At 32.7% G+C, this 13917-nt stretch overlaps 2 protein-coding genes across 3 annotated transcripts; one reads left to right on the top strand and one right to left on the bottom strand.

Annotated features, from left to right (window-relative positions):
* LOC109357931 (nucleoside diphosphate kinase 2, chloroplastic-like) lies at positions 1-3157 on the top strand. Its single transcript, XM_019601989.1, has 7 exons — positions 1-280; positions 376-432; positions 515-601; positions 1212-1292; positions 1393-1505; positions 1642-1691; positions 2677-3157. Exons 1-7 carry the CDS (start codon positions 44-46, stop codon positions 2742-2744), a joined length of 693 nt encoding a protein of 230 aa, XP_019457534.1. The 5' UTR covers positions 1-43; the 3' UTR covers positions 2745-3157.
* On the bottom strand, positions 4580-12269 carry LOC109357918 (uncharacterized aarF domain-containing protein kinase 1-like). 2 transcript variants are annotated; one of them, XM_019601974.1, is made up of 12 exons: positions 12104-12269; positions 11880-12008; positions 10829-11023; positions 10480-10527; positions 10271-10399; positions 9611-9735; positions 8817-8927; positions 7281-7393; positions 6946-7060; positions 6067-6220; positions 5362-5506; positions 4580-4861 (listed from the first exon to the last, which is right to left on the bottom strand). In XM_019601974.1, the coding sequence occupies exons 1-12, from the start codon at positions 12227-12229 to the stop codon at positions 4797-4799; spliced, it is 1455 nt and encodes a 484-aa protein (XP_019457519.1). In that variant the 5' UTR covers positions 12230-12269; the 3' UTR covers positions 4580-4796. The 2 variants fall into 2 exon arrangements, with proteins under 2 accessions (XP_019457519.1, XP_019457527.1); XM_019601982.1 differs by having other exon boundaries at positions 6946-7064; positions 7285-7393.

The raw sequence follows: 13917 nt of genomic DNA, 5'->3' as shown, positions 1-13917 counted from the left end.
GTTTCTTACCAAGAAGCAGCGCAGCAGAAAGAGGAAGAGATAAATGGAAGGCGTGGCAGTGTTAGGTGGAAATGTCTCATCTTCTCTTTTTCTTCGTTCACCACCATCTAAGACCACAACTACCATCATACGCGCCACGCGCCACCACCAACAACCCTTAACAGCGTTCCCTTCAAAATCCCATCTTTTCTATTCTTCTACCTCTCGTCCATTCCCTAAAACCCGATGCACCAATCAATCCACCAATGGCACCTTCCTTCCCCACGTAATTGCTTCTCTGGTTAGTTTCATCTCTCTCTCTTTTCCTCTCACTTCAAAATTTGAAACTTTCACTATGTTTTTGTCACTGAATCTTTGGTTTCTCTTTATGTGTAGGAACAAGTTGACCAAACTTATATAATGGTGAAACCTGATGGTGTGCAACGTGGCCTTGTAAGTATATTTTAATATATTCTGCTTTTGACGAATAATGGAATTTTGAGTTTAACCTTGAATTGTGTTTAAACTGGTATAGGTGGGAGAAATTATTACTAGGTTTGAGAAGAAGGGGTTTAAGTTAACTGGCTTGAAGCTCTTTCAGTGTTCTAAAGATTTAGCTGAGGTTTGTACTCACTCTCACTGCAATACTTGCTTCAATGTTTCTATGTATTATACCATGTTTTAAATATAAATGTTTTTTTGTTATATCATCTAGAAGATATATTAGAGTATATCTTCCCAATGAGAAATAATTTTTTTTACTGTTATCTAATTGTATTTAGAGCACGAGCTTGACGCAATGGTAAGGTTTTTATTTAATAATCATGAGATGACGAGGTTTAAATCCTGGAAAGTGGAAACAACCTTTCCACTTGCAGGGGTAAGGCTGTGCACATCTACCATCCCCAGAGGCCTAGACCCTACTAAGTGGGAGTCTGGTGAACTAGTCCGCCTTTTTTTTATCTAGTTGTAATTAAGATATACAATTGAATTTTTTACTGTAGTTGAGTGGAATGTAAGAAGATGGAGTGTTCCAGTAACTGAATCCAACCATCCAATTACAAATCTCACCATGTTCATCTGTTCATGATTGATTGTGTAATCATATGATATAAACTTACCTTTGTGTTATTGTTATTGTTGATTCTATTTTATGATGTTTGTCTTTTCTTCAATTTTTACTATGCTATTTGCATTTATATAAGGCTTATTGTAAATGTCTATGGTTCCAGGAGCATTACAAGGACTTGAAAGGAAAGTCATTCTTCCCTAAGTTGATTGACTATGTTACTTCAGGTCCTGTTGTGTGTATGGTATAACTCTCTCCCTAGTGTTTCATTTTCTCCGACATTTTTTATGCAATGAACCTGCTGAGTGTGTTTTCTCGTTTTGATATGATTCTATATTTGCAAGGCTTGGGAGGGTGTTGGAGTTGTGGCATCAGCACGTAAGCTTATAGGCTCTACAGATCCTCTTAAAGCTGAACCGGGCACAATAAGAGGAGATCTTGCTGTTCAAACCGGAAGGTATTGCATTTGCTTCTGCATTGTGTCTGACTTGTGTCTTTTGTGTTCCTGAACTCCATCAAGATAGGCTGCATAGAATCAAAGTTTTTTATCTGAGTCTAAGGAATGACAAGATCTTATGATGAATTTCTGGCAGGAATGTTGTTCATGGCAGTGACAGCCCTGAGAATGGCAAGCGTGAGATAGGTAAGGCCTCTTGTGCCGTGCAGTTTAATCCATAAATATGCAACAAAAAACACGTGAATTGTGAAAAGAGAATAGAAAGGCTTGCCTTTATTTTAGACATTAGCAGGTTTCAGAAGTGTTATGAACAAAAAATACAAGCTTCAATGTTAAATTTTGTATGCTGTTGTTTTTAGCCTGTCCATATTTTGCTTTTATGAAGTTTGAACTTCCAAGATAGTTACCCATCTTAGGAGCTGGGGGGTGGGGAGGGTATATGGATATCTCATGCTAGAGTTTCATATGGAGTTTGATGAACATCAAGTATGGAATGTCAGAAAATTTTAGTTACATGAATAAAAGGTCCACAAAAAGGTTGAGCACTAGAGTGGAACTAGGGTGCAACAAGGTGATCATGAAACCAGTTTGAAAATGGAGAGAAAAAATATTATAGGAAAGAAAGGTAAATGTGTTTGAAGCCAAGTATAACAATAAAGTTACCACCATTTAACATTAAGGACCACATGTGGGAAAAAACTTTTTAGAGTTGGGATTGTAGGAACACTTGTGGTATTATCCATCACTATGATTCCTTGCTTAACTTAAGTACAGGCCATTGTATATATATTGAATACTAACTTCATTATTTCATCAAGATCTGTAGAATAATCTGATCCATTTTGTTCAGAACTGCTATAATCAAATTTGCAATAAAAACTGCTATCCTTCAATTCTAAATAGCCGCCTTGAACTACCATCTTGTAGACTCATCATAAAACCAGGGTGACAACTTGCACAAGCTATTGGTATTGTAATCACATACAAAGTTATATTCCTAAATCCTAATCTTGTCAATGTTTTGCAAACCAAATAATTTGGCATGTGGGAAGATAGTAAATGGGATACAATTGAACTTGACATAAATTTGGAAGTATAATTTGTGCTTCATTGCAAGTGTTACCCATAATAACATGATTGTTGATTAACTTGTTATTTCAATCTGTTGCAGGTCTATGGTTCAACGAAGCCGAAATAGTCCAATGGACACCTGCCCAAGCAGCATGGCTTAGAGAATAAATAGTGGGTCATTGATGACAAATTACAGTGATATCTGCATTTTCTAAGTTCAACAACCTGAACAATTGTCATTAGTTGTCAATGTGGCACCACATTAACATCACAGATAAAGCAATTACTGGAAGAGATTTTTTTGTTAAAATTTGCCCTTGTTACTTGGTTTAAGTTTTCCCTTCTACCTCCCTCATTAATTTTATATAAATTTTGTTCTGAATTTTGACTCAATTTCAAGTCCATACCATTCTCTCTATTTGATCAGATTCCAACAAAGCATGATGTATGTATTACTTACCAAAGTGTCACTGCAACAGGAACTAGCAACAAAAGAAATTGATGAGCATTAACTAATGCTGTAAGCTAAGAATGAGATACAATCATACAATACAAGAAATGATAGTTTGCATGAACTTTAATTGGTGCTGTGGAGGGTATAACCTGGCATATTTGCCCATTTCCATGCTTACAGGAACTCCGGGATCTTCTCCAGTACAATCTGTGTCCATGGTCATTATCCCCTCAATGGTTATTGGTTGAAGAACTTGGTGCTACCCTTACTGAAGAATAATTTATAATTTCATTCATTTCTGTGGAGGATGCACTTTTATCAAGTTGAGCACCAAGTTTTAGTTTCAAGAGAGTAGTCTCTGCATCAAAATGGATGGAATTCATGATAATTTTATTGATTAAACAACATACCAATCCAGTTATGCTTTTCATATTAACTTGAAATTAGTTACGAATTAACTCTGATATTTGTTATGCTCCAACACAAGCTCAGATTTATAGTGCTATACTACTCAAACATTCTTCACAAGGTTTGCACAAAAAATCTAGTATGCACAAAAAATCTAGTGATGCACAAAAAAGCTCAGATTTTAGTTCTTATAGTGTATATGAAAAAATAATTTGTGATCTTAAAAAAACTGTAGAAAGAGATAAATAATATCATATCCTAGATATTCCACTTCTGCATAATATTAAAGGTTTGATCCTGATCATGTATGAAAAACTACTTTCTTCTTCCTTGAAAAAATGGTTGAAAGGCATTTTATTTCGTACATAAATAAAGATACATACACAAATAAAAAAGAGCTTCCTTGTTGCTATTATAGTACTATTAGTATTATGCTTCAATACACTCTAATAATAGATAAAAAATATGCATTAACATTATATAAGTTTTATATTTTTTCAATTGTTATCTATCGTTGATATTTAATCAATGTTGACTTTTAAAAAAAATAATTCAAATGAAAGATAAATAATATAGTATCTATGTATAAATCTTTATATCAATAATATATATATTTTACGCTCTTGTAATAATGACAATTTTTTGTCATGTGCAAATTAATACATACACAATATAATATCAATATGGCATATCAATAATGAGTTAGTTGCAAGACATAAATTCTTATTTGATCACCATGTATTGGATATAAGGTCAAAAGAAATATTATATTACTAAGACCCAAACTTATTAGAATGTACAACTTTATACCCAAAATAATTAATTTCTTATCATTAGGTTAAGTTATACACTTGGATCTTGTTAACACAAAAAATTAGGACTTTATATGTACATTTACACTTTTACTATAATATTTATCATTCATATGTTAATAACTGACTCTTAAAACAAAAATAATACACATGTATAATGAATGCATGTATTGACATTGTAAATATTTTTACACTTTCAACACACTATTCATCATTCATGTGTTAATTATCTTTGGCTCTTCAATAAAAGTAATACAAATGAATGATGAATAATATATTGACTATGGCGAAAGTGATACATATTAAACTAAAAAAATTAATTAATGTGACATTTTCTTCCCAAAAATACAAACAATGGTAATACAGTTAAGCTTGTCCAAAAAACATTGTCAAGCACAACAACCCTACAACAATACTAAAATTCCAAAAACTACCTGCTGAGGCACCAATATCAACTCAAATACCATATTGAAGAAAGGATTCCAATTTACATTTCTTCAATGTCACACAAAGAATTAACCAGTACATTGATCCAGACCTATCTATTTAGTCTCTCCTAAATAATCTTCTTACTAAACTGCGTTTGCTCCCTCCACGTTTAACAACCTCACCTGTGAAAAAGTTAAGTGAGCTCAGAATTATGTACAGCCAGTTTAGTAGGACGGGGTGTTATCATAATATGAAACATCGACATCAGGAACAACCGACCATGGTTATAAATTAAGGTCGGGATTATGTTACATTTACTGCGATCGCTAAAAATTGCCGAATGAAAAGACTAGTAAACATGTCTGGCATGTTGTTCAGGAATGCCAATATATAAATGAGCGAAAGCCAAATCAATATTAAGCTTTATCTTTGTTTCCTTCTATTCCTAAATGTATGTCTTAATCAAACCTTATATTCTTTGAGGTTCTAGCACGTGGAAATGCTCTTTAATGGAACTTTAGCTTTAACTGGTCGTAACCAAGAAACTACCAGTTTCGCTTGGTGGGCCGGAATGCCCGACTTATCAATTTATCTAGTAAACTGCTAGGGGCTCATGTGGCTTATGCAGGATTAATAGTATTCTGGGCCGGAAGCAATGAACCTATGAGAGTTATAATGTCACCTTTATGTTTTCCAGCTTGGATCAAAGCTTCTTCTGCGATGGGTCTCCACTGTTCTGCACAAGAATAATTGATTCCAAGTCCAACACTAAGTCCCCTCAGTAGATGCACTGTCCGAAGTACAGAAAACAGTTCTTCTGGGAAAGCCTACCATAACCAGGCACAAGGAAAAACTAGAAAAATTAGGAAAAAAGTAGCAATATCAAAATATTAACAAGTTATTACTTGTTCCATTATCATAAATATATCTGACACGTATGTACTGATAGTAAATCCATTATTTAATAATTTGATTCATTTCAAGCATATTTTCACCAAATTTACTAACGAGACCTTAAAAAAAGTCTCAAACAACCTTGGACATAAGAGGCTACCATGTTTCATATCTTAGTTAGTCTAACATTCAAAACATTATCAGTACAGAGGAACACGTAGTCACCAAAATAAAAATTAAAAAAAATCAAAATATCATATTTTAATTGTGATATTTTTCAGGGTTATGACAGGAGTTATCCACCCTAGCTTTGTTCCTGTTTAGGCAGGGCCTATGATGCACGCACACACAACACGATCTGAACAAGGACAAGTTATTCACCACAAAAACAATAGAACTAGTAAAATTTGTACCAATAAATAGCCATGTCACATCATGGATGTATGATCTTTGCGAACAATGAGGTACTGTAAACTTGGGTTCTAGAACATACCTCAACAGCAATTTTTTTTATTGAAGATTCCTCTGAGAAAGGTTGCAGCATTACCACCCCAGGAGGCAATTTTGTATCAAACATTGTTTGTGCCAGTTTAAGCATCTCTTGCTGCTCATTTTCACATTTACTCAAGGTATCTATACCAAGCTCCCTATAAAAAAGAGTAAAACATTTAGTTAGATAGTCGGAGCTGAACGTAACCAATTAACCACCAATCGACTATAGTTTTCAATTCAAAATTATGAAGCTCAACAAGTCCACTTCACTCCAATAAAGTATATATTTCACATAATCTAATCGATTTTAACAGAAAGCCACTCTGGTGAAACAGTCTAATATCTATGGTAGTGGTAACACTTAAAAAGAAAATTCTAACTTTAGGAAAGGAGGCTTGTGTACTAGGGCATATAAATTTTGTGATTAATATTTACTACAGTTTGACCCGATCAGGATTTCATATCAATCCAGGGTTTGTACATTCAGTTATAGTGAATCTAAAGTGAGATTCAAGTCATGGTTTCTCCATCTTGGTATAATCAGTGTAATTCAGAATCAATAAAAGGATTGTTCAGGGCCATCAAACATGATTATACTAATGAAGAATTAAGTAATTTATATTTTTCATATTTGTCCAACCTTCCCCTTTTATTTCTCTCCTCTTGCATTGTATAACTCTCTCTCCTTATTTCTCACAGTTGTGGAAACAGAACCCATTATCCGCAACATCAATCATTCCTTGCTTTCATTATCTCTTCCCAACAGGCTATTAGCGCAGTTTGCATCTCAGAATTATCTAAGCTAACTATTTTCTATTTTTATTTTCAACAAATGAGAAAAAACATTGTATAGTTGACACTTAAAGGCAAACATCAGTACCTATAGCTCTTTGAAGCTCTTACGGGGTCACCGTCAGCAATTGCAAGAACTAGATTAGCATAACCAAGTCTTAACTGTTCAGGTAGATCCTTCACCTGCCCATAATCAAGCAAGGCTACCTGGATACAGGGACGATGCTAACATTAGGGAGGTTAATAGTTAAAGCCATATATTAGGCATCAAGATCTACAATTAATTTTCAATATTCTACATGCAGCTCATTTCCAGATGTAGTTCACCTTGATTAAAATACTTTTATAATAACAGTAGACACACGTCGAAGAGAGATGAAATTCCATTTTAAGAGATATTGGGAATAAGATATAGCTGATGACTTGCCTCTGATCCTTTACAAATCAGGATATTTCCTGGATGAGGATCTGCATGGAAGTATCCACTTTTCAAAATCATTTGACCATATGCTAGAGTCAAGCTTTGAAGAATTTTCCTGAATTTTTATAAGACAAGTTAATAGTGTAGTAATATGCTTAAAACTACATACTTAAGTATGAAGACTCATCCATGTGATGCATCTTTCAGATTAATGAATTAAAACTTCATCGTCCCCTCTATATAATCTAATTCTAACATACACATTATACAGGCAAAGTTGAACAACCACCAAGATTTATTGATTCTTTTTCTTGGTCTACATATTTTGGTTTGAGGTCCATCTGCAGAACTAAAACTTTACCAGATTTTTTATTCTTCAATCCCACTAATCTTGGGAAAAAATCAATGCTGCTGTTCCAAATTCTATCATACTCCCTTCTCTCGTCGTTAGAATTGAAAAATAATTATGGACAGAATATTGAAATGTCTTAATTGAGTCATTATAGGAGAAATGAATACTCCTTGATTTGTTAAGGTTATGTTGCTAAAGAGGGTGACCCTTGGCACAAGTTGCTTTGTGACCTAGAGGTCACAAGTTCGTTTCCTAGAAACAACCTTCTCCACTACAGGGATAAGGTTGCATATGTTTACCCTTCCCAAGCCCCACTAGGTGAGATTCTCATTCACTGGGTCGGCCTCAACAAAAACAAGGAAGCTAGATTACTATGACAATGTACAATTCACACAATTCTTTGGTCTATCTGGGATATAGGATTATATCTTGTCTATGATGTTCAGCCCATGGGTTGTTTGAGAAAATGGCTCTTTCTGACAGTGTGATTTCTGCTTGGCCGTATTGAAGATTGTATTCTTGTTTAATGTTTGTCATGTCCTCTTTTGGAGGATATGCTATGCACCCCTTAGTTGTACTTTCCTTATCATTAAATTTATTTTTCTACATAAAAAGGGTACACCAATTTGATTGGTATTAGGTATCAACAAACATTTTGTATGGTATCATCATCTTATAACTACTGTGAGTAATCAACTAGCATAGTCACAAAAGTTTCCATTAGAGATCATCAAGTTTTAGAGAAAGGAGGGGTAGAATTGCCAAAGAAGTGAAAGAGTCATCCCATCCTCCAATCTCCCCAATATATGTTCACGATTCCATACCCTGTGATAAAATGGGGTTACATAGGCCACAGTAGCGGATTGTGCTTTACTAGTACAAAATTCTCCATAACATCATTAAAACTGGCTAGCTTGCTAGTGAGGAGAAGGGGAATGGAACTCACAATGAAAGAATTTTTACAAATAAGGGAAGGAAGTTAAATATGATGTCATGAGAAATAGCCAAGCGAGTAAGAGAATAATAGGAATTGGGCAGTGGAAGTCAAATTACGGATAGATAGTTAAGAAACAAAATGGACAAGAAAACTGAAGGTAAATGTTGAAAATAAAAACTTAGGTGTAAGTTATTAAAATCAAGGTGTAGAGGACTATTTCCAATTTTCCATGATAGATCAGGAGCTTACTGCTTTGCTGCTGCTGCAACCTTACTATGTGGATCTATCCCTCTCTTTGCTATTTCGTTACCAAGGTTCATTATTGGAATCCCATCCATATATTCCATAACTAGGACCCTCCTGTCCAACCATAGAATCACATGGTTACTAAAACAACTTATCACAAATGAAATACATTATGAAGTAATATATCTAGAGTAAAACTTTGAGCAAGAGAATATCTACAAATATAATATCTTTCTTGGCCATTTTAACCAAGATCGAGTGTGGAAAAGAGAAATCACTTTTTTCTCATGCCGGATTATTTACTTCATTGTTTTCAGGTCACCCTTGTTTTTATCAATGAAGGAGCTTTAATATGATATTATGGTTGATATCGCGAGCTAAAAAGTAATGGCAGTGATGACATGCATGATATTCACAACACAGAAATATAGGTCCTGATAACAATTATGTGCACAAACTTAACAGTGCACTGTCATTAAAGCTTTACAATTATTTTACTGTGACTATTTTGTCCGAAAAAGAGTAATATTACCTAAATTAACCAGCAAAATTAGTTTGTCATAAAAAACTCATGTGATAACATAGAGAAATTTGATATAGCACCAAACTAGCATTTCACATGTAATTTTGGAGACAAAAATTATGCTGGAGAAAACATTAATAATTTCTATAAGAGCCACACTCCAAAATGTTTTACAAAACATAATTTCTATAACATGTAATGTTAACATTGAGCATTCTACGTCATTAATAAATTAGCATCCATATCATGAAAGGCACTGTGCTGCATGACATACCTAGCAACCATATTCCGTATTACTCGTGGGACCAAAACAGGAGCCCTTTTATTATTTTCATATAAGAACTTTCTAATCCGTTCCATTGCACCAGCCTCCCTCATGAAATCAAACTCATATCCAATCTACAATTTCATAAATTATCATGTAGAAGTTTAGAACTAGTTCTGATTGCAGGAAGAACCTCAATATTAACATGAATGTGTAACTATAGTCTATAAGCATGAAAAAAATACTGAATTATTAGAAGGTAGCTCAGATTTGTTTAGAGAAGTAATGGGTAGTTTTTATTCAAAAAATATGTAGCAAGGACATGAAATCCTGCTAAAGAATAAATCGATTTCCCTCAAAGAACCTTATAACACAATTTAGGAAAGGAAAGGAAACATGACAAATATTATCATTAAGTTAAATCAGATGTAAGGTTCACATTATACATAGGTTTTAAAATTCCTTACCACTTGATTGCATGTTATTCATTTTAATTCACAGCATGGTTCTAGTATGAATTTCAACCCAAACCCAGCAATGATACATTTTACGTGCAATGAAGGTAAGCTACACTTTGTTCTTAATAAGAACTTGTTAATTGGTAACTGAAAAAAACAATCAATGATGTGTGTCCTTTAGTTGGGATGCTATTATTAGCAATGTGCTCACCTGTTTTTCCATTTCCTTTGTCACTGAATATAGATCAAATTTGACATCTGTCTTTTGTATGTACAAAGCAAAAGCTTGCAGGTTATGGAGATCTGTCATCATCAGATCCTGAACTCCAGGATGCTGAACCTATTACATGCAGAATAAACCAGAATCAGATGTTTACTGGCATCAGAAGCTCAGAAGTCTTAACAAAGTTGGTAATATACCTTGACGACAACATCACCTTTATCACCTCTCAGTCTTGCTTTATGGACCTAATACAACCCCAAGACACGTGTCAGTTACATGGTACTAAATCTTCATAAGAATTTATGAATTATGACTTTAAAATATACTTCTTTTAATGCACTTAAATACAAATATAGTAAAACAAACTAAAACCCATTGCATCAATGAATATTTGATGAGCCAAAATTTTATAACTAGTGGTAGTATCCTAACTCCTAACATATCAGTGCAAGCATGCAGAAACGTGTCTTCTTGATAGAAAAGAATATTGCTGTGATTTAAATAATGACCGTTATCCAGGTTAGTGGTAAAAAAAATCATGTTGACCTGAGCAATTGAAGCAGAGCCGAGGGGTTCCATATCGAACCTCTCAAACACATCGTCGATACCCTGACCTAACTCATTCTCCAGCACTAATTTCACGGTTTCAAATGGGGTAGCAGGAGCCTGATCACATAGCGTAACGAGCCTTCTCACCCATGCAGCTGGGGCCAAGTCGGGCTTCCCTATAATTTGAGCAATCTGTTTCATAATTTATATCACATCAAAGATATTGGAATAAATAAGATGAGAAGAAGGAAAAAGTTATAAGAGATTTCCCAAGGAAAAAAAACAGTTATACAAGAATAAAAAAATCATGAGTAAAATGAGCAGCAAGGGAACAAAAATGAAGTAACATTCTTTGGACAAGCTAACAATCTCTTGCTTCGTTACCTCAACATTCTTCATTTATTTATTGTTATTGCATTTTTTAATGTTGAATAAATATTTAATTTTAAGATGGACTCAGAAATTCAAAGATCAATAACATCCTCAGTCCAGGTATATTGAGGATTGGATACTGCCATCTTTCCCAACTCATTAGTAAAAAATAATAATTAAGAATTGTGTTATAAATTAGGACTGTCATAATTATTTTTTTAATTATTTTACCATTAAAATGAATAAAAAAGAAACATTTATACAAAAAAAATCATACCTAAAATGAACAGCAACATGAGGGGAACAAAAATGTAGTTAAAAGAGCAGCTCACTAGACGGATGTTCCTACTTAGTGGAGTATGAGGAGGCTAAATGTACGTAGCCTTACCCCCGCAGGGGAGGAAGAGGCTTTTTTCGGGATTCAAGCCTCGTGGCCTCATGGTCAGTAAGTAACAACTTTACCGTTGCATCAAGCTCACCCACTCAACGACAACCACTGAGGAACAAAAATGTAGTGGTAAATAAAATCCTCCAAAGCTGGTACTAATCTGTAATTTTGTCAATAACACCAAAACCTAGAATTGAAACCTAAGCCAAATAACACAAGTTGAATAAAATAGAAGAATAAACACAAACAATGAAATTAAGAAACGAAAATGAACAAAGAATGTTTCACCTTGAGGAAGAAACCTCCAAGGTCAGAACACATAGAGTAAATTTTATCAGCAGCAAGTTCGTGCTGCATTTCCCACATTGCTTCCCTCTTCTGCACATTTTTCTCGAAATTCACTCTCACTTGAAACACCTATGAATAAATGAATTAATAAATAAATAAATAACAATTTGGTAGTTGAAACTAAAAATGCATAATAATTGAAGTGAGAGAGAGAATAAAAGTACCTTATAACCAGTGTAGATATCAACGGCACGAACCCAGAACTGAAAAGAACGTTGCAAAGGACGCAATTGAGAAGAGAACTTGTCTTTTATACCCTTCATGTCTACAATAGGAAGAGAATGCAACATGGTGATAATAATAATAATATTGGTTATTAGTTTAGTATCTGAGGATGTTGTAATATGATATAGTAATAGAATATTGTACTTAAAAAATGAGAGTGTATGGTGTATAGTAAGTTGTAAGAGTGAGTGCGTTTAACTCGTGATATATTCTTTGGTTGGAACGGCAAGGCTTGCTTTTGTGATTCAGAAGCTATATGGATATTCATGGCTTACACACAAAATGGTTCTTACCAAATTATTCATTTCTTTAATGTTTCAATGAATATTTCATTTTTAGATTTTTCCTAAAAAAAGTATTTCATTTAAGATGGGCTAAAAAAAGAAAAGACCAACAACTCCCTAAATCTAATCTAAAATGCTTATTAGGATATGTATGTTAAAAGTTGTGTTTAAATAATAAAAAATATGTGTTGATACTTGATAATGTAAAAGTTTTATTATTGTTAATCAATTATCTACTAATTATTATTGACTTTTAAAAAAATAAAAATAAATAATAAATAATATATTCACATTATATAAATCTTTATATTAACATTTTTGTGTTTATAACTGACAATTGTATTAATATTTGATTACGTATCCTATATATAAAGCTAAAACTTGAAATAACTTCTCTCATGGTGTAATTTCCATTTCCTATATTGCCCTTAACATTAATTAATTTTTACAAAAAAAACTATATAATCCTAAGCAACTACCGATACATTAATTAACCACATATCTCACCTTAAATTAAACATTATCATAAACAAAAAATATATAATATAAAGTACACCGAACACAGCAAATACATTTTAATTCAAAAAAATGAAATATATAAAAATTGAATATGTAGTATCACATAATATTCGCTGACAGACATGAAGTGCCTAAAGTGAAGAAAAAACAAACCCAATTTTTTTTTTAAGACCTGAAATTTGCTTATTTTTTCTGATTTATAAGTTTTATGTAGTGAAGTTTAGTTTATAAAAACCCTGTAAATCAGAATAAGCAAAAAAATCAAATTAGATCATTTTTAGCATGAGTAATAAATAGATGGATTTGGATGCTAATGAATGGATGAAAAGTTCATCAAACCATATAAATTCATTTAAATTATATTTTAATGTATCTAATTCATCTATATTCAAACTTAATGAATGAATTTTAATCTATCTATGAATCAATTTTAATGGATTTGACGGATGAATATCCAATCTATTTGCACTTTAGTGAGATAATCTATCCATGAATCTATTTTAGTGAGAAGTATTACAAGAAGTTGATAGTTAAATTAATAAATGAAATTAAAAACAAAGAAAAATGTTTATGAATTTTATTTTTTTGGATGAATTGGATATCATCTAAATGGGTATATATATGGAATATAAGGGATAAATTCAAATTTATTCATTAGTAAAATTATTCTTTCCAATATTCCATTTAAATTCATTGGTTATAGTTAATAAATTTGGGTGAAATTAATTTTCTTGAATTTAGATGTATTATAGATAACTTTCTAACCTCAATAAAGATAACTTCTTGTGAGCTCAACTTATAATCTAACCTAACTTTTTGAGGATGTAAAATTTGCTTCTTTATCTTGAATTATTCATTTCTTTGTTTTATTCTTTCAAGTAACATTTATTTGTGTTAAAAAAATATTTCATTTAAGATGGACACGATAAAATAAAAAAGATTAACAACTT

This window comes from Lupinus angustifolius, chromosome LG01, assembly GCF_001865875.1.
Source record: "Lupinus angustifolius cultivar Tanjil chromosome LG01, LupAngTanjil_v1.0, whole genome shotgun sequence".
Taxonomy (NCBI): Eukaryota; Viridiplantae; Streptophyta; class Magnoliopsida; order Fabales; family Fabaceae; genus Lupinus; species Lupinus angustifolius.
The sequence above is the reverse complement of the archived record's forward strand: the minus strand, read 5'-3'. Positions and strand labels throughout refer to the sequence as shown.